At 36.0% G+C, this 21,485-nt stretch overlaps 1 protein-coding gene across 1 annotated transcript in view; it reads left to right on the top strand.

Annotated features, from left to right (window-relative positions):
- The window catches only part of LOC136035377 (transforming growth factor-beta receptor-associated protein 1-like), a 52,950-nt gene that overhangs the window by 15,528 nt on the left and 15,937 nt on the right, over positions 1 to 21,485 (top strand). The window contains exons 2-3 of the mRNA XM_065717142.1: positions 13,040 to 13,092; positions 16,748 to 16,832. Of these exons, the coding sequence (XP_065573214.1) occupies positions 13,040 to 13,092; positions 16,748 to 16,832 (138 nt within the window). The remainder of the gene's footprint in view (positions 1 to 13,039; positions 13,093 to 16,747; positions 16,833 to 21,485) is intronic.

The raw sequence follows: 21,485 nt of genomic DNA, 5'->3' as shown, positions 1-21,485 counted from the left end.
AAAAGGCACTAGAAGTTACATTTGAATAAGTCCCCTATGAGGTTTGTACAACAGCTTCTTCCGTAAAGTAACTTGGTGAAAAAAAAAATAATACAAAGAGGCCACCGTGCTCTTTATATAGGCAACTGTTGATGAGCAAAGCGGAGAACATTTTTAGAATTTATTAAATTGTGATAAAGTTGTTGGAAATTATGTAGAAAGATTTAAGAAAATTACGACATCCTAGAACAGAAGGAGGATTTATTTTGAAAGGGGAAATCAAAGGTTGTTTTAAAAGGTTTTAAAATTTTAAGATGTCAGGCTTTGACATCATGGTAAACGAGTTTTTAAATATAGTTGTGTTCATATTCTAGTATTTGTGAATCAATAGCCTTGCGAGACAAGTTAGAACCTTTATAAATAGGACCATGAATTTATCCATTTTGAAAAAAGTTTACAGCTTGAATTTGTAATTTTTTACGACGTAAAGAACATTACTTTATAAATACAAATTGAGAGATAATATGTAGCACTGAAGATGACGCATATGATTTTCAAAAAGAAGAATACTTTTAGAATAGATTTAATAAAACTTCTTTATTTTTTTATCATTTAATACAAATAAGGTTAAGCAAAATGCTTGACAGATAAAATAAGATTACTTACTGCAACAACAAGAACACGTGCTGCGAAAGTCATAAAACAAAAACAGGAAATGAGCCAAAAACTAAATAAATGATAAAAGATAATCCAATCCAGTGCACCAACATTTTTGATAGCCTACCGGGTAGTAAACTCATTTTTGAATATAATGGTGCTCTTACCAGGTGTGCTTAGATGCTTAGGTGACTCTACCACCTCTACTGACAGGCTATTCCAATCTCTAGCAACACTAAGAAAGCCTTATAAGGAATTATATTACAAGGAAGATGTGAAGGGTGAGTGGAAACTAGCTGAGCCAGGTGGATAAATCTCTTAGGAATGTATCTACACCTCAAATTGTATTTTGGGAAGGTATTCTCAAGCTGCTACCAGTTCTCATTTTCTTTTTAAAGCTCAGAGGCTTGAAGAGGATTTTCTTTCAAATTTAAGACAAATTTTTGCAAAAATATTTAAACCTTATAGGTGAAGATGTAGTAACAGAGGCGCCATTTGGGCTAAATCTTGGGGTGGGCATGAACCCCATCTGCCCCCCCCCCCGATTCAATTCGTGTCGCGTAAGAAAAAATGCTGGTTTTGGCAGCACATCGATCGAATGTTCTAAGTAAAAACGTATTTCCAGCACCCGTGTGTTGCTTGGAAATGTACTGTAACCGAATATGGAACTCAGCCACACTGACCTCTAAGATTAATTATAACAACGAAGATTACAATCAATGAGGTTAATTGATTAAACTTAAAGTGGAAAATTCAACCAGACTACAGGCTGGCCTTCCTCAGCAAGAAACTTTCTGATTTAAGTAAACAATACGTTGGTGAAAGTAATCTCCATTGTTATACTGAGAGTTGTAACCTAAATCTCGGTTTTCCTTCACCAGAAATCTTTCAGATCAAATATATTTACAAAAAGGAAAAACATAACAAGAGAAAAAAAAATACTACAACACTCAAGGTAACAAGGGGAACCGTTGAGGTTTCATCGTTGCAAAATCGTCAACAACCTGGTCATAGTCCAAATTTTTTACTAAATCCTTCTCTGTAAATATCAAAAGGAGGTGACTGAGACAATCATCTCCTGTTGTAGACTGCAGGTAGTTTTTCACTATTTCTAGGCCAGAAAACAAACGCTCGTTGCTCGCTTTTGTCACAGGAAGTGTGGCAGCAATACGAAGTACTTTAATTACTTCTGAGTAAGCCACTGGTAGTGCCTGAAGATGGTCGACAATGTCTAGGAAGTTTTCCAATTTTTTCTCCTTATCGAGCAAGAAACGCTTGGCAATATTAGCTTGAGATTCGAGAAGAATGTCGTCGATATCCAGCTCGCCGTAAAGAGCAGAGAAACTCTTGAGCAACTCTGTGTCCATAAACTTAGTCGAGCTTGGATCCAAGGCTTCAAGTGTGCTTAGCACTGGCAAGTTATCTGTGAACCTTCTGTCCAATTCGGTTAGTAGACGGTCGAAAGTCTCGAATTACTCTCGCTTCATTTCATCCGCCAAAGTTGTAGTCCAATTGTCAGATTCGATAAAGTTCTTTCCTAGCGTCGAAGTTGTCACAAATTGTTTCAGATGCTTGGTGATCTTTTGAGTTCTTCGAGGTCGTCCTTTCTGACCAACAGAGGAGGGTCTAGTCACGGGTTCATTCACAGCAGGTACTTCGATTTCGAGTTCTGTCGCAAACTCTTTAGCCTTCTTGGAAAGCGATACGAATGAAGCGTCTGAACGCAGGTCGGTGAATTCGCTTCTTAGCACTTCTTTCCAGCTCCTGAACTGGCAGTTTGGCAGCTTTCTGGGCCTCAAAAAACAACTGATGCCGAGTGTTGCTGTTTGAAATGAATGTGTATAGAGTCTGGACCAGTGAGAAAAAAGAACCAACAGTGCCGACAGATTCAACGCAGCTCGCAATGACCAAATTTAGCTTATGTGCATGGCAATGAGTGTAGATTGCCTGTGGCGATTTTGCTCTCAAACGAGCTTGAACACCGGAGAATAGTCCACTCGTTACGCTTGCTCTGTCGTAGCACTCTGCGACACAGTAGTTCCAATCGAGTCCAATTCTTGTCACTGTGTCATGAATGAAATTTGCTAGACTTTCAGCATCCAGGCTCTTCATGTGATAGCATCCGATCGGTCTTTCTTTTACTTTTCCTTCGTCGAAGTACCTAAGAAGAATGGCGAGCTGCTCTTTCTTCAAGTTGTCCTTCGCTTCGTCGACCAGAACGGAAAGTATTTGACACTTTTTAATTCTTGCACTATCGTGCGCTGAAGCTTGGAACCGATCACCAGAATAAGATCGTTCTGGTATTCATGGGATGTGTAGCGACCGTACCGTCTCTGTAGCTTGTTGAAGAGCGTAGAAGAGTACTCTGCGACAAGATTGTACGTCTCGACGAGATTTCCCTTGTTTGTCGAGGATTCTGTTTCGACCCCAAGGGTCGTCAGGTAATTACGCTCTTTGGCTAATAGGTGAATGGTTAATAGGCGTGCAGTAATTTCAAATCAATTGGACAGAATGGATTATGTTGGACATAATGGATTATTATGGCAGGCAAAGGGCCATTTGTGGTGGAGGCTTGGGCCCCCTGGAAAATCTGGGGTGGGCATTTGCCCACCCCTGCCACCTCCCAAATGGCGCTTCTGTGTAGTAAAGGAAAGAATCTCAAAATACTTCCATTTCAGAAAAGTTTGCTTTTATAATACAAAGTTTAGTCTTGGGCATTGAAGGTCATTGGCCTTTGGAGGGGGAGAGAAGAGGTATATGCTTCAAAAGACCTTCCAAGGCACAATTTAGGCTCTGGGTCTATTGGTAAAATTTCATTTAACCTAATTTAACTACTCTCCAGTATAGAAAGAACTATGTTACCTTGACTTTTACCGAAGCTTTTCGCTATTTAAAAAGTTTTGGGGACCTACAAGATCAAATTAGGATCTACAGCCTCAAAATATTTTATACTCCTACCTCCATCATTTTTTTTTCATTCATACAGCATTCATATTAAGAAATAGCTAGTGAAAATCACTGCTTTTCACACTGTACATTCTCTAAGATTTTATCAAATTCGTATTGCTAAGCAAAAAAAAAAAAAAAAAAAAAAAAAAAACTGGGTAAAATATTAGATCTCATCTCAGTCAGTTTTGGACTTACGAACATGACTGTTGTTTGCTGTGATTTGGGTCAATCCTTTGCTTAGTTACTATTACATACAATAGTATCTACAACTGTATTTATTTTCTTATAGGATAGAATATATTTATTCACTGCAATAGCTGGTCCTAACAAGAGCAGATAAGTGTTAAAAAAAAGAAGACTCAATACAAGGATCACAAACAAATAAACAGCAACACAAAAATTTAAAGCAGCAAGTGTTGCTTCAAGACCAATAAATTAAAATGAGTCATAAATCAATAAAAAAAATATGTCAAGAGTGAGTTTGCATGGTTCATGATCATAATAGCTGTTTATACAGAATATATCAAACAAATGTAAATTCAAAACCTGGTACATTCAAAAACAATCACCTGCAAATACGTGAGATAAGCTACATCTAACATTAAATATTTGTCGAAGTAATTTAAAAAGTCGAGTAAAATAAGGGAAAAATGATTTGTAATATCTCTCGGTACTATAGGCTGAGTAGGTAACTGTGTACAGTTCCTTCTTATTTGTTGGAGTCAAGTGACTGGTTTTCAGTAGGGGGGCTCTGAAAGTTGGGTATTAAACCACGATGATTTGGGGAATTAAAACAATTTGGTCCAAATTGATATGTCAACTCATGTCTACAACTATCAAGTGAATTTAAGTTTAGTTGTTCCAGTGCATAATCATATGTGGAGTAGTTGTGTCTAATTATGATTTTTACAGCTATTTTTGTATCATCTCAAGTCTATCTAATTGATCTTTCGTCAAACCCGAAAGCCAAGCCTGACATGCATACTTAAGAGTAGGTATAACGTAGGCGTCCTTTTTCAGTCAGATAATCAATGTACCAGTTGCACCTTAAATCTTCTAACAAAAGTATTCCATGTATTTTAACAGTTTTCTTTGTTGGCAGTAGGGAATTATGAGAAGAGGAACGAAGAAGTCATATAAGAGCTCTTAGTTTTCCTGGCCGTCAGTTTTAACTGTCTTGATTCAGCTTTTAAATCATTTAAAATGCTCGTCAAGTCAAACTGCTCGGTAGTCCAAGCAGGTACTTTAAAACGCTCGGTACTTGTTTCTAAAATACGGTTAAAAACAAAAAGAAATGAAAGTGAGCCTAATTTAGTCTCTTGTGGCGAACCGCAAAAAAATATCTAAAAATCCAGATAGCTCATGATCAGGGAGTTGGATACACTGAGATCTTTTAAAAAGAAAACTAACAAGCATACAAACAAAAAATGGACGGGCACCCATAACCTTAGCTTCTTCCGCTACTACATTATGGTCAAGACTGTCAAAAGCCTTTACTATGTCAGTAAATAATGCACCAATATGAGCCTCATCTTTTTCGAAATGTTTAAGGATGGTATGAAACAATGCAGCCAAATAATGAAAAGTACTATGCCAAGGTCTAAATCCAAATTGTTGGGAATCTATGTTATCTTTAATGTCCTTAAATAAGCATTCAAAAATAAAAATTTTAAAACTTTTGAAAGAGCTGGTGTTTTTGAAATTGGCCTTATATAAGTAATATTCTTAGGGGACTTACACTTGGACATTGGGTATACATAAGCATGTTTAAAAATACTAAGGAAACACCATCATTGGTTAAAAATTGTCATCTCTTGCTGCACATTTATAACCTGCGAAGAACAGCATTGCGTAGCCATTTGGGACCTAAATCATTAAAGTCGCCACACATTATGATACTAGCGTTAAGATACAAGGATCGTACGTTGTCAGTGCAATGTTGTAAGTAATTCACTAGGTCTTGACGATAAGGGCCATAAAGTGAATAATAAAGAACACGTCACCATTGGTGCCACTTCCTTAGGTAGCCTCTTAGGTCTGCGCCGCAACTGTAAGACTTCAAAATGTGTTTATTTGGTATATTGTTCAAATTGAGAACTCTTTTTTATAGATGATCAACAAATAATAACGACACTACCACCATGTGCTACTGTAAGTCATTGGCTGTCATTATTGGTTTGAAACAGGTATCATATCCATCAAATGCAACGAACTTCTCAGTCGAGGACTATGATTCACAGATACAAACAACATCAACAAGTTCATTTTTCAAGCATAGTTCGATCTCTTATATTTTGTTTATAAGTGACTGAACATTTGACAGTAGCATTTTCGGAAATGAATAGGGATGAATGAAGAGCTTTACAGTGCGGTCTCAAATTTGCTTGCCAGCATACTGAATCAGTTCAGAGTCGGAAACTCGGAAAACATGGTTTGAAGGGTGGGTGAATCTTTGATCTCTTCGAAACTCCAAACTTGTTGGTTGTTTGGACCGGATGGATTGGCTAATGTTGGTTCTTGCCAGTTTCTCCAGGTTTTCGAGAGGAGGGGTTGGTATGATGGGGGAGGTATGAATGAATGAATGAATGACTGTATTTAAAGCCATTTTTCAGGCCGTATACATACATATATAACAACAAACAAACTAAATTATGTAACAATCGACTTTCGAATAACAAGACCCTTCCGGACAAAATTTGCCACTGCTACTATATTTATTTTCGACGTCGACTTCAAAGTTCCAAGAAGGGGCTCACGACTATCCACCCAAAGAAAGCTCCCTCTTAGCTCATTTAGCCCCTGACACCTGAAGGAAAATGTGCATTAAATGCTTTAAGACAAATGGCATGAGATTCAATTTCATAAGTGGTTCTGGATATAGATGGCTTTGACAGCCTTGCATCAACAGAGGTGTATTTTCGCTCCTAGTTTTTTGGACTTTGCAATTCAGTCTGTCTTCGAACGTAGCATTTCCCTTTTTCGGAAAGTGAGATGCACATTAGGACAAAAAAAAATCCTTGTCACATATGAGATATATCAGGTCAGGACCTGAGCAGTCTTTACTTTCCACTTTGTATATTCTATAGCAGCCATAAGTCTCGGTGCTACACCCAGGAGCGGTTAAGGGTTTTTTTCAACAACTTTTCACTCGGGAAACTAGTATTCATTTTAAATTGATCATGGTTCCTCTCGTTGTTATTTGGCTATTTTAGACTGTTATTTTTCGACTTTAATTTAGATAGAATACGGGTTTGGATAAGTTTTTTGGGCACAAATTACGCACACAAAGGTCTTCCTCGAGTCACTTGAGTGCTTAGTTGTCCCACAGCCAAAATGAAACCATTTATTGCATTTAACACGCTGATGCCATAATAGGTACCAGTGCTGTGTCCAAAGATTTCAATCCTCTAAGGTGTTTAAATCTTTATGTGCAAATCTCTATACTTATTAAATAACTAAATCCCACCTTTGCCACTTTAAATGGGCTAGCACAATCTGTTAGGGAAGCAGTTGAAATTCAAACAAAAAAAGAAAAACATACTCAAACGACTGTGTTTAATCAGAGCTTAATTTTAAAAAAAACTTCCCACAAAGAGAGTTTTTCTATGAAAAGTGTTCTATTAGACCAAAGATAATTAGAAATAAAGTCAAATAATTTTTCAAGCCTAAAACTACCATAAATTACCATCAATAGACAACTGAAACCCAAATCCGAACAGAAATTACAATGAATAACCGAGTCAAACTCAAAACAAGCATAAACTAACGAGGAGTAGTGCTGACGCCCTCGTGTCTTCTTAAAACCAGGACATAATTTGTATTTTACTGAAAACAATCCTCATTTCGAACTATGCATTTTTCTCATAACATCGAAAAAAAAATCACCACCATAACCAAGATTACTAAAAAAAAGAATTTTGAATGAGTATTTAATGTCTATATATACCGATATTCATCCCTGGAAATTTTAATAATTTTGGATTTATTAAAGTTAAAAAAATAGAAAACATTTAAAATGTATTTTCTTTTCAGTAAAGTGCAAATTTTGTTCTGTTGTTTTGGGCTAGGGCTGACGAGTAGCCTCACCCCCAATCCTTTTAGTTTCGAGTTTGACCTTGCTATTTATTGTAATTTCTGTTCATTTTTGGATTTCATTTGTCTATTGATGAATACTTATGGTAGTTTCACGCTTGAAAAATAATTTGACTTAATTTCTGCTCATCTTTGGCTTAATACAGCTGTTTACTTTTCTTTGAAAAATTCTTTTGTGGAAAAGTTCTCTTAATTAATTTCTGTTCGTATTTAATTGACATAGTCTTTTCCATTACTTCAAGAGAAAAATACTTGATATTTTTTGGTTTTCAAACAGTTATTTGTAACAAACTATGATTAAGGAGCGACTCGGCTCAACAGTGATTGGAACTCTAAAAAACTGAATTTTGATTGCAATAGATACATAAAAAGAAGTGGTCTTTTAGGCTGATTCCGAATATGTAACGATTCATTGACTTGGTGTTATGCATCAGAAGCTATGAGCCTCAGAGAATTTGCCTGATTTTTGAAAAAAGGAATAAACACCCCCGAGAAGTCGAGGAATCTTAATGAAAATTGCCCCATCCAATTCAGCGTATCAGATAACTCTGCTGTTGAATTCAAGCTCCCAAATGCAAAAATGTTGAATTTTTTTTTGTAGAAGAAAGATCACGGATGTGTGTTTATTTGTTGTTTCTTCCTTGGGGTGATCGTGTGGAACCAATAGCCATAAAATATCGGGACAGGACTCTTTTGAACAGAAATTAAAAGTTTCAGTGCCATTTTTGAGTAACCAATAAGATTGGAGGCCAACTAGCTCCTCAGTCCATTCCCTTTTTACTCCAAAGGAAATTTTCCGCGGGAGAAATCCTGAATGGGGGAATTCTCCGCGGGTGAAATTCTCCCTGGGGGAATTGTCTGCAGGAGCAACTTTCCACTGGAAAGGGGGGGGGTGTAAAAATCAAGGAGGGAAGGGAATCCTGGCATGATTTGAAAAAAGATCAGAAATAACTGGTATTTTTTAAATGAAAGTATAATATGGAAATTTTTTTAGCGGAATTGTCCAGGGGGATTATCAGCGAGGATAAATTTTCCGGGGGCTGTATTTTATGTGGTTGCACTTTCCATTGGGGAATTTTCCGTAGGGGTAGGGAATTTTCTATGAAGAGGAGCTAGATTTCCTGGCATTATTTGAAAGACGATCAGACATTAAATAAAAAAGACAAATTTTTCTACTGTAAGTAAGGCGCAACATTAAAATTTAGAACAAACAGAAATTATTCCGTATATGAAGGGGTTTGCCCCCTCCCCTAAACCTCGTCCTTTATGTTAAAGTTTGACTTTTGTCCTAAATAGTTAAGTGTAACTCCTGAAACACAAGGGCTGTTTAATTGAAATAAGAAGCTTTTTTAAAAGTACTAAAACACTTTAGCGTGAAGAACGAGGGACTGAGAAGGGGGCAAACCCCCTCATTTGCAGAATAACTTCGGTTTGTTAGAGTTTTATTATTGTTCCTTACAGCTGAAAAAACTTTTTAAAAAACGTTTTTTTCTGTTTAATCTCTATAAGAATGCAGATTTTGGCTAACTGTTTATGTGGTCGATGAAATTTTTCAGTAATTAATAATAACATTCGCCCTTTTGACAATGTTTAAGCACATGATATCTTTTAATTTAGTTTTCCGCCTTATCAACTTTTCCTGAAAAATAGAACTTAATACCATTTTTGTTTCTAAGTCATTTTATTTATGTTAATTTGAAAATCCGGATACACTTACGTCTTTGTTTTAGTTCAGTAGTAAAGGCAGAAGCAGTAATAGTCTTGAACGTTTCAACTTACTGCCCTCAGTCGATCTTGAGATATTGCTGACACCTCTTATTGACAATCAACATGCATATAGTGCCTTTTGGTTTAGTTTTGAAGCAACATTAAGTTTCCCCAAAAGTTTTTACTTTATATCCTATTCTACTCCTAAGATATCCTGCGTGGATACCTTGACAACCTGGATGTACTTCAACTGTTTTTTTTTTTCAGTTCAACAGTAGTATTAATAGAAGCATTAGTTGCAGCAGAAGTAGCACCAAAAGTGTCAGTAATAGTAGCCTTAGAAGTTTCAGGTTTGTATCCTGAGGTGTTGCAGAGGTATTACCAATACGCCCCTTTGATAACCCACCTGTAGAAGGTGTGTTTTCATTCAGTTCAACACCCTCTTAAATTGCCCTGAAAGCTATTCCAAAACACTAAGTATTTCCTAAGATCTTGCTGATATTCCGTTTTGACTACCTGCTTACGCATAATGTATTTCGATTCACTTCAACACCGCACTCAGCATTCCCTGAAAGTTTTAAAAATATCCTTAGTATTAGCAATAGTAGTAGTCCTAGTATTGGGAGCAGTAGTAATGATAACAGTAGTGGTGTTACTACTAGTAGTAATAGTATTCACGTTGTGCCGTTTTAGTTTAGTTCCACACCCCTCCTCATACTTCAATAGTTTCTACTTAATACTTTCAGTCGTTTTCGAGATATTGTTGATTATCGCTTTTGATAACCTGCATGCACATTGTGTCATTTCATTTGGCCAAACATCCTCCTCAACAGTCTCTGAAAGTTTCACATTAACATTTTTTAGCCTTAGTAATTGTCATACTAATAGCATTAGCAGTAGAAATGCTACTCTTACTACTAGTACTAGTTGTGTGTTCCTAGGGAATTTTATTAGTCCAACATGCACTTGATTCCCAACGTGGGGCTCAGACCCTACTGACGGGGCATGGCAATATTTTGATGGGTCACAAAATATTTTGATGGGTCACAGGACCTCCACCCTTTGGCTGACTATACTTTACCTTACTTTAGACCTTAGTTCTTTTGGAGTCACTGGTGATGCATAGGGCGTCGACGAAGCCTGTCCACTCGCCTCGAAGCGGTGATTCAGCTATGACGTCTTCCCATTCAGGTACTAATGAGTTTTCAGCTGTCCTTAGACCTCGATGAAAAGTTTGCCGCAAGGTGTCCTTTGGACGACCTCGTCTTGTTTTGGCATCTGGTTTCCAATCGTAGACTGTCCGAACCCTTCTTTCATTCTTAGTACTTATCTTGAATATGTCCACTTCTTCTTCCTTAGAACAACAGTAATTACAGGCTGGCCTTTTCTACTGTGGACTTCAAAGTTAGTGACTCTGTTGCTTTATACTCTGTTTAATACTTTAAAGCTTTAATTTAAAAAAAAACATGTTTTTCATGTGAACGACGTCACATTCAAATGCATTTAAAATATGCCTTGAGGATGACCCCAAAAGATACCAAATTAATGGCCTTTTAAGCTTCCTTCAGATGAAACCAAACAAAAATTTTAACAAAACAAAATTTAAATATGACGAGAAGGCATCAAGATTTTAGAAATGCCTAGGTGGGGCATGTTCAAGAATTGGCTGGGAACCACAGCTCTAAGCTGTCCCTCAGACATTGCTGAGACGCCTTTTTGATAGCATGCGTTGGCTCTATATAGCGGATTTCCATTGAATTACATCACCCTCAATATTTCCTGTAATTTTGTCTTTAATACCCTTAGTCTTAAGAGTAGTTGTAAAAGTAGCAGTAAGTTTGCATGTAGTGCTTTTTGGTTGGTTCAATATCCTCCTCAATATACACTGAAGTCTCAACTTCATACTCCATGCTGTTCCTGGGATATTACTGTCACGCCCTTTTACTAACCTGCATCGACATAATATATTTCGATTTAGTTCAACATCCACTGAAAGTTTCACTCTAGTACTCTTAGCCTCTGTGTAGGAGTAGCACTAGTAATAGTAGCAAAAGTGGTAATATGCACTTAGCGTCATGTACTTCTGTTAGCTCAACACCCCTGTCAACATGTCCCGAAAGTTTCAACTTAAAAGTCTAAGCTGTTGATAAAATATTACTTATATGCCCTTTTGACAACCTGCATGCTCATAGTTTTTTTTTTCTTTAGTTGGAGCTCCCCCTACACATTCCCTGAAAGTTTTGCCATAATACCATTAGCTTCAATAGTAGCTATAATCATAGTAGAAGTAGAAGCAGAAGTATTGGTATCCACACAGTGTCTTTTGGTTAGTCGAAAATCCCCCCCCCCCCCTAACATACCGTGGAAGTTTCAACTTCATGCTGTATGCCATTTATAATATATTGCTGATATACATTGTTAACAATCTACATTTTTATGGTGTGTTTTGATATGGCTCGAAATTCCCCGAAGCATTCCCTGAAAGCAATAGCTGTAGTGGTAGCAGTAGACATGGCATCTTTCGTTTTTCCTAACATTCCCCACTAAACACGCTGACAGATTGAACTTAATACCCTTGACAGTTACTGGCACATTGCTGATACATCTAGTAATAGTAGCAGCAGGTTTCAAATATTGCATTTTAGTTGTTTCAACATAACAAGACCCTTAGCACAACAAGCCGTGTATTTTCGAACTTCATGCTCCAAGCTATTATTAAGACATTGCTGATATGCACTTTTGACATCCTGTATGCACATAGTGTATCCTAATGCAGTTCAGCTTCCCCCTCAACACTCCCTGACACTTTCACCTTAGTACCCTTAGCCTTAAAAGTAGTCATAATAGAAGTTTTAATTGTAGTAGTAGAAGTTGTAGTGGGACAATATAATTTAGTTGGGCACAGGAGGGAGAGTCTTTGCCTTTGTATCACTTTGGTCCACAAAAAGGGCACTAGAACTTATAGTTTCCGATCGAATTATCTACGGGTCTCAAAGTATCTACGCCTTCAGAGTATCTACGACTAGTTTTTTCAAAGGAATTGGCCTGAAAAATAAAAATGAATAAATAGCTTATTTTTTTTATATTTGAATGTAATTCTCATAAAAGGAAAAAATAATTAACGAAAATAAGTGTTAATTTAAAAAAGTTCAAATTAACTAATCGTCCACAACAAATTGAAAAGTGATCTACGGTAGTTTTTTTGGAGGTCATCCATTCTATGAAATGATGGGAAAGGAATTCAAAGTATGCTTTTTCATTGCTTTTAGGCAAATAATTAAAGTGATGATGAGTGAAAAGTGCTCATCTAAAGGGGAGACATTCCAGTGCTTTTCTTTTCATAGAAGTAATGGATGTTATCCAAACAATCTTTTCTGGCCTAAGGCTATTTAATTCTAGGTTAAACAGTATTTTTTGGTCTCAGTTCAAGTTTTTTTTTGGTTAATAATGAAATCGAAATATAATATTTAATGATAGATAAGTTAAGGATGCCTGTTAATTTTTTTTTTATTAGCATGTGTTAATTTTAAAGGAAAGAGCATGTAGTGTAGGAAATTATGCGCTCTTGTTAAATCTAAACGTTTTTACAATGGGCAATGTTTCTAACTTACCGATAATACGAGCAGCTTTTGATGTGCCTATCTTTTTCTTTCAGATTGAAGCAATTGATGTTTCAGAAAGCTGCTTGTATGTTGGGGCAAGTGACAGGTATAAATAGATGTTTTGCTTTTGAAAGTGGTATAATTTTCTAATTATGATTTATTTTAAGATTCTTTATCTTTTCTAATTGAAACTATGGTTTAAGGACCACAATGTTTGGTCCTACACATCTATCGAGAATTGTTTTGCTTGAGTTGATTATTCAGTCGTGCCTTTCTGTTGTTTTTAAATGAAGATTCAGCGCATGCAGTAAGCTAGTGATTAGACTGAACAATGGACTAGCAACATATAGGGCTTTAAACAAACAACAGAAACAAATCAAAACAAACAACGTAATGGGACATTCAGTTTGGTCAATAAGTTTGGTAACTGAACCTTTCAATAAGTGCCGAAAGTTCGTGAATATGATTCCTTGATTTATTAAACCTTACTATCCTGCGTAGTAGGGCTTACGAGGTTTTTTTATAGCTGAAATTGACGGTAACCATTCAGAAGAAGTGGAAAATTATGAAAATATAAAAGAATTTAAATGGTGGAAAGTCCAACCGCGTATATTTAAATAAAACCATAGAACTTAGGCTAGGTTCCGATAGGCTTGGTATTCTGCTTTGATATAAAGAAGTTGTAAGACCATGCTGACTGTACCTGACGTTCAAAAACGAATACTAAAAATAATTAAGCAACAAAAAGAGTCAACAACAACGAGAACAATTTTCAACCAGTGACAGAGGAAAACGAAACAAAGTAGATGTCTTAATAAATATCTCCGCTAGGCCGTCTTCAACATCAAAAGAATATAAAATAAAAACGGCAACCTTTCGAATTACTCAGAAAATCAAATAAAGCCACTTAAAAGGGAGATAGAATTAAGTTAATTTGTCTTTTTGTTTCATCGTCTTTTCATTTTCGCCTTTTGTATGTTTCTCTTTAGCAGCCGGATTTTGTGTCATCGGATAGAACTTGTATCTTCAGGTATCGAATATTCGGCTTATTTCTATTTTAGACAGGATTTGAAAAATATTTATATTTGTCTAGCTTGCAAAATTATATTAGAAGTCAAGAAAAGCTTTTTGTTGATGAGCCGACAATAACAAGAGCGACAACCACAATGAATACCGCAACTAATCCGATTACTATTTCAATGTTGGTTTGTCCAAAAGAGATTCATGCACTTATGAAGTCATTTGTAGAACTTCTCTTGGACTTAGCCCAGTCCCCTTTTCTCGATGCCTCAGCACCAGGGACATCTGTTAAGCAGATAATTGCTCGGGAAGCCGAAGTAATCACATGTGCAGATGCTTTGAGAGGGCTTGAACAAATAGAGAACGATAAAAAAGAAAAGTTCGAGAACAAAAACAGAAAGTAAAAAAGAATATGCTCTAGCCAAAACTGAAAAAGAAAGATAATCTTTCCAGTGAAGACTTTGACGTCTAACTGCGTTCTGAAACTGACCTGATGGACATATGTTATATCGTTGGCAGTGAGAATGAAGAAGAGCAGGAAGAGAAGCTAAAAATACAGCTAAGTGAGTACTATGCTGTAGCATACGATAGGAAACATGATTGAAAAGGCTTCTATATTGTAAGGGTGTTTGATTTTCCTAACGAGAATCTTGTTTGCATAAAATATCTTCGCTGTCCGAGCCTAGCCAGCTATTCATAAGACTAACGAATTTTAGACTAACTAACGAAGACTAGCCCCAAAAATTTGAAATTGTCAAAGTTGAAGAATACATCTTTGCTGGACCATTGGAGCTTTCTCGAGCTGGTCCCTTGATTCTACCATCATCCAAATTCGGCAAGCCATCAACCTGTGTCATGGTATCCTTTAAAATTTATGCTGTATGCTCCTTGCGTAAATATACACCCATTAAGAAAAAAAAATTGATATTTGATAATTTAATAATATAATATTAAAAATACTATGAAATATCAATAAAATATCTAAATAATATCCTTAGAGAAACTCTAAGCGTGAATAGAAACATAAAGTGTGGTAATACTACAACTGAACTGGGAAACTGATTGAAGGACACCCAACCACCCTCCGGGTCCTTGCATCTCCATGCGGTATGTGATCAAAATTACAAGCTAATTATCTAAATCTGAACGGTTGGAAACTAAACAGAAATGTGCCTCTGGGAGTAACATAGGTACTTATGTATTATAGCGACCCCACTCAAGAAGTGAACTTCAGTTAATCCTATTGCAATATACCAAAATATGATGAACATATAATACTTTAGAAACAAAATTAAGGAAACTACTGCAGAGAATTATGGAAAACAGGCCTCCCACCTCTATATATTAAATATTTAATTAAAATATACCTGAATCATTGTTTTTCTCACTAATGCTAAGCTAATTATAACGATTGCAGACAGACAAACCGGTTCTACTCAGCTCAAGAACCTAAGTGGGGTCACTATAAAGTACCGTATCATAATCTGGGCTGCCATAGGGACCTGGTACTAAATTATTTAAATTTTCCATTTATAAATAGTGAATTTATAGACACTTCAGGTATCTTGCTCACCGAAGTGACATTTTTGTTCTAACATTTTTAAGGGCTGGAGGGAGGGGTGGGGTTGCAAAGCTTTACTTATTTGTGACAATTTTCGTTTGTTTAAGTTTGATAGCTTACATACGTTCATTTATGCTTGTCCTAAGTTTTGAATTTGATTTCTGCGGGGAAACTTTGTTTTGTAATTTGATAATAATAAGGCCCAGACCATCGGCTGTGGTCACTTTGTTTTCATGTACTTTGTGTTGTAATGCTTATTATTTCGCTGACCAAAACTAAGGGTTAAAGAGAGACACTTTTATTATACATATCATCAATATACACAAGAACCACATCAGCCACTTTAGAAAGTCAAAGAAATGTTAGTAGTGGCTGATAAACATTCATTGTTTATGCAACATTAACAAAAAAAAATGAAATGAAATGTGACAAAAAAGTGGGAAAAAGAAAACAAAAGGAAAATAAAGAAGAAGAAGAGAGAGAAAGGGAGAGAGAGAGAGAAAAAATCCTACTTAAAAAACGAAACGAAAATTGGTTAAGAAGAAAAGTGACTAAGAAGGTGTACATGAGTTAATACTTCAGGAGAGAATCGGAACGATTGTGTCTTGGGTTGGACCTTAGTGCATTGAAAATGTTGTTTTTGATCTAATTCTAAGATAAACCGGGCTTGATGAATGCATAGACCTGGGACTAATGAATCAAACAATGTATGTATTATGTCGTTTCGATGTAACTGATAGCTATAGGCTTGTAGCAAAATTGCATTTTTCAAAGGGAACACAAACCTTAAGCTCGCCCGACTTAGAAAATATGATCTTGCCTCATAAAACATTTACTTATCATGATTCTTGTGGGAAAGTTTTTTTTTTTATTGTAGGTTTTACTATACAAGCTATATTTTGTGATGCCTTTTTCTCGAGTTTGTCATCAAGTTTGTAAAATCAGAGGTGCGCTCAACGAGGAACCATAGCAAAACTATAAAAAAAAATAGAACATGAAGGACTAAGACTAAAAATCTTCAAATACTTACAATTTATAGATATTTGTTTTGCGTAAATAGATGGTTGATGGGGGGGGGGGTGTCAAATGATGTTATTCTTAAACTTGTGTTTATGCCATTGTCAGTTTGCATCTTAGGATTTATTTCATTTTTTCTTAGCGTCCTATTCCCTTTTTCCAGCTGGGTGCTTAAATATATGAATGAATCAACAGATACTAAGCTGCGTTTCTCGTCAAGACAAAGGATTGCAGTTACACTGGGCATGGTAAATAAGTTTTAAATTATAATGCTTTTCTTCTTAGAACTTCTTAAAAATTTCTTCTAGTGTGTAATACAAGTTTACAAAAATACTTTATAATAATACTTTTGTATTTATCTTTTTTTTTTTTGAAGGAGCATATAGGGTGCAACCTTGAAAGATGGCTTTTACTGTTGTGCTTTCTTGTCAAGTTCAGAGAATGTCCATTATGTTGTGACCAAAATAATTAAAGTATCTCATAATTTCATATTTTTTGAGCAGAGGGAAAATAAGGTATTTATTACTTTTGACGGATCGGTCTTTTGTTTAAACAAGATTAAAGTAATGCGCAAATAAAAAACTTGATAGGAAGTAAAAGTTGTTTATCAGCAGGCAACGCCCTACTGTTGCCTACTAATAAAGGGTCAAAAGGCTTCAATGTATTATATTTGTTTTGTTTTTCCAGAGGCACTTCATATGGAAGGGTGGTAGTAAAGAATTCGGAGGGAAATTATTCGATTGTATATTGGAAGTTCTTGTACCCTTCTTAATAGTAAAAATTGGTTGGAGGACAACCAGCCCCCCTACGACTTTTTTTCCCAAAATGAATCTCATCAAAATTTAGAGTTAGCTATATTGTTCAAAATAGTCCAAAGTTAAATAAATATTCCTCTGGCATAGACATAACTCCCCACAACCATCAAGGCAAGGGCTGTAAGCTATGCAAGTTTCCCATTGTTTACATACGCGGGTTTTATGGAAGAGGTGGTCGTGTAAACTTTGGAGGCCGCTCATTTGAATGGAAATTGAAAGTTCTATTGCCCTTTTTAAGACTCAAAAGGGATTGGAGGGCAACCTGCCCCCCCATACCCATTTTTCCCATCAGAGGCAACGCTATAGCGTTGTCTAAAGTGAAGAACCATAAAGCTTTAGTGCATTGTTGTTGTGTTTTTTTTATCAGAGACAACACTATAGCGCTATCGAAAGTAAAGAACCATAAAGCTTCAATGCACTGTTGTTGTTTTTTTCAGAGGTAGTTCATATGAAAGAGGTGGTCGTATAAACTGAGGAGGGGCTAGTTCTATTGGAAATCGAAAATTCTAGTGCCTTTTTTATGAGTCAAACGTGATCGAAGTGCAGCCAGTCCCCCTCCCAAGTCTTTTTTCCCAAATATATCCGATTCGAATTTTGAGATGGCCATTTTGTTCTAAATAGTCGAAAGAACAAATAGCTATTGCTCTGGGGTTGACAAAAACCCCTACAGCCCCCTGGGCAAGGGCAGTAAGCTATGCAAGTTGCCCATTTAAGTTTTTCTATTGGGAAAGACGGCACGTTTGATCCTCGATCTGCAAAAAGGCTCACGACGCACCCACCAGCTTTGAAAGAGAATGCCGAACCTAATCAATATATACTATGCGCAAGCTAGTTATCTAAAGTTATAAAAATTCTAAGGAACGAATGAAGGTATTAAGTTTAACCTTGCAGGGTATGTTGAGGGGGATGTTGAAAAGTGATTGGAGGGCTACAAGCCCCCTCGCTCTTTAGATTCCCATTTTCCTCAACACTGATCAAAATTTTAAAAAGGTGGTTTTGCTCAAAAAAGCCAAAAGGTTTAGTCACTATGCCTCCGGTGACGAAATGCCTCCCGCAGCCCCCAGGATAAGAGTATTAAATTGCAACTTACGCTCTTTTAAATGCAGGATTTATCGCTGATAAAAAGGGCAATGTCTGATTCTAGATGTGTTCGAAAAAGCTAAGGTTATTAAAAGAAATCTTCGGGGAATGCTTAAAGGTATTTTGAAGTAAATCAAAAGATACTATGTGCATAAAACTTGTCGAAAAGGTGTATCTCCAATATCTCGACAACGGCTGAAGGTATTATGTTTAAACTTGCAGGGGTTGTTGAATGGATGTTGAAAAGTATTCAGAGGGCAACCATTACTTCCCTCTTTCCTTAGGGATTAATTTAAAAAAAAATTTCAACAAAATAAGTTTTTCAAAGAAAAGTTAAGAGCTCAATTAAACCAAAAGGGATCAGAAAACAAATCTTCCAAGCGTAAAACTATGACAAGTCACCATCAACAAATAAATGAAACCCAAAATGAACAAAAATTACTATAAATAACCGAGCCAAAATTAAAATGAGCCGGAATGAACATTAGTATGGTGGACAATCCTCCATGCCTCCTTAAGACCAGAACATAATTTACACTTTACTGAAAACAAATACATTTTAAATGTGTTCACTTTTTAACTTTAATAAATCAAGAATCATTAAGGCTTGAAGGAATAAATATCAATATATGTATATTAATCCGTCAATCCACATCCATTTGTTTTTATTTAAGTGAAGTGTAAATTATGTTCTGGTATTCAGAAGCTATGGGGGTGTTCATCCCTAATCATATTAATTTCTGCTCGTTTTGAGTTTGACTCGGTTATTTATTGTAAATTCTGTTTGTTTTCGGTTTCGTTTATTTATTGATGGAGATTCGTCGTAGTTGTACGCTTGGAGGAATGTTTGACCTTATTCTGATCATTCTTGGTTGAATGAAGCTCTTTCCTTGTCTTTGAAAAGCACATATTATGAAAAAAGTTTTTTATTTAATTTATATCCGTTTTTTATTGACATAGTTTTGTTCGTGGAAATAGAAAAGAATATTTAAATCTTTTTTTTTCCTATAAGAATCCATAATTTGGTTCGCTATTTTAATGCTAGAGAAAATTTTTCATAAATTTTTAGCCACATACACCCTTTTTTAAAATCTGGCCACAAATAGTATTGTTTAATTTAGTTTTATACCGCCTCAAGTTGACCTGAAAAAATAATACTTAATACTATTCCTAAAAAATTGTATCTATGCTTTTTGACAACTTGAATACACTTATGCTCTTTGGATCCATTTCAACTATGCTGAACAAAATGGTTATCCAAAAATTTTAATCAGATGTGTTTGGGAAATTAATGGGCTTGGGAGGAGAGCTGCTTGTCCTCCAATCACCTTCGGCTGTTAAACAGTACATTAGTTTAAATTTCTTATCGAATTAACTCCTTTAAAAGTTTCAATAATATTTCTATTTTTGATAGCGCTGGATTCCTTATGAGGCCTTTTTGAAAACCTGCATGCGCAAAGTTTTTTTTTTGTTTAATCGAAAATCTCCCTAAACGTTCCCTGAAAGTTTCATCTTAAAACTCTTAGCGCCATTAGAGCGATCGTAGTAGTAGTATTAATAGTATTTACCTAGTTCTTTCTGGCTAGTTCAAAATCTGCCAAAACTTACCCTGAAAGGTCTAACATAATAATGTAAGCTGTTCTTAAGATATTCCTGTGTTATCGTTTTGACAATCTACATGCTCATAGTTCATTTTAAATTAGTTCAAGATCCGCCTAAATATTCATCTTCATACCTTTAGCTTGTGTAGTAGCAATAGCTGTAGTAGCAGCATGAATGTAGCCCCTTTGGTTCTCTTCAACATCCCCTGCACACACTCTGAAATTCTAACTCAATACCATACACCGTTCCTGAAGCATCGCTGATACGTCATTTGGACAACCTGTAAACGCATAGTGGGTTTCAATTTAGTTCAGTTCCCCAAAATTTTCGCCCTAATACTCTTAGCTTTAGTACCAATGGTAGTAGTAGTAGCAGTAGTAGCAGTAGAATTAATATGCGTAACCTTAGCTTTAGTAGCAGCAGTAGTAGTAGCAATTATAGTAGTAGTAGTAGTAGTAACGGTGTTGATAGTAGTAGTATGAGTAGAAGAGTAACATTAGGATGTAAATGTTCGTTTTGTTTAATGAACATCCCCACCCCCACCCCCAACAATCCCTGTAAGTTTCAACTTCACACCCCAAATTGTTCCTTAGATATTGCAGATACGCCCTTTTGACAACATGCATACAGACGGCTTGTTGGCATTCAGTTCACCTTGTCTCCTCAATATTCACTGAAAATTTCACATAGATACCCTTAGGCATAGTTGTGATAGTAGTTACAGTGATAGTATTAGCATTAGAAATACTAGTAGTAGCAATAACAGTATTAGCACTAGTAGTAACAGCAGCAGTAGTATTAACATATTGTCTTTTGGTCATTTGAACAACGCCCTCATCAAATCCTGAAAGTTTCAACTTAATACAATTAGCCGGTGCTATGACATTGCCGATATGCCCTTTTGATAACCTGTATATTCATATACTCGAACCTGAAATTACCTGAAATTTTCATCTTAATTGTCTTAGCCTTACATTTAGTTGCACTAGAAGCAGTAGTTGAAGTACTAGTAGTAGTAGTAAATGTAGCAGTGGTAGTAGTATTAGTAGGACTGTGCACATATTGGATTTGGTCAATTTATCTTCCCCTTTAAGCAGTATCTGAAAGTACCAACTTAATACCCAAATCTATTCGCGAGATACACTCTTTTGACAATGTGCTTGCATAGTGTCTTTTAATTTAGTTCAAATTTCCCTTCTATATTGTCTCGGATTTGCAAGAGCTCCTCAACGAAATACAAAGTGATGAAATAATGCATGCAAAATTCAAAGATCGCCAAGTACAATATATGGAAAACAAATGATATTGCTACAAAGTACCCTTTGCTCTGGGATAAAGCGCAGTTCTACGTTATTGCTTTTCCTACATCTTATCTTGTTGAAGCGGGATCTAGTCGTGTTTCTC

Source organism: Artemia franciscana, chromosome 14, assembly GCF_032884065.1.
Source record: "Artemia franciscana chromosome 14, ASM3288406v1, whole genome shotgun sequence".
In the NCBI taxonomy this organism is placed as follows: domain Eukaryota; kingdom Metazoa; phylum Arthropoda; class Branchiopoda; order Anostraca; family Artemiidae; genus Artemia; species Artemia franciscana.
The sequence above is the reverse complement of the archived record's forward strand: the minus strand, read 5'-3'. Positions and strand labels throughout refer to the sequence as shown.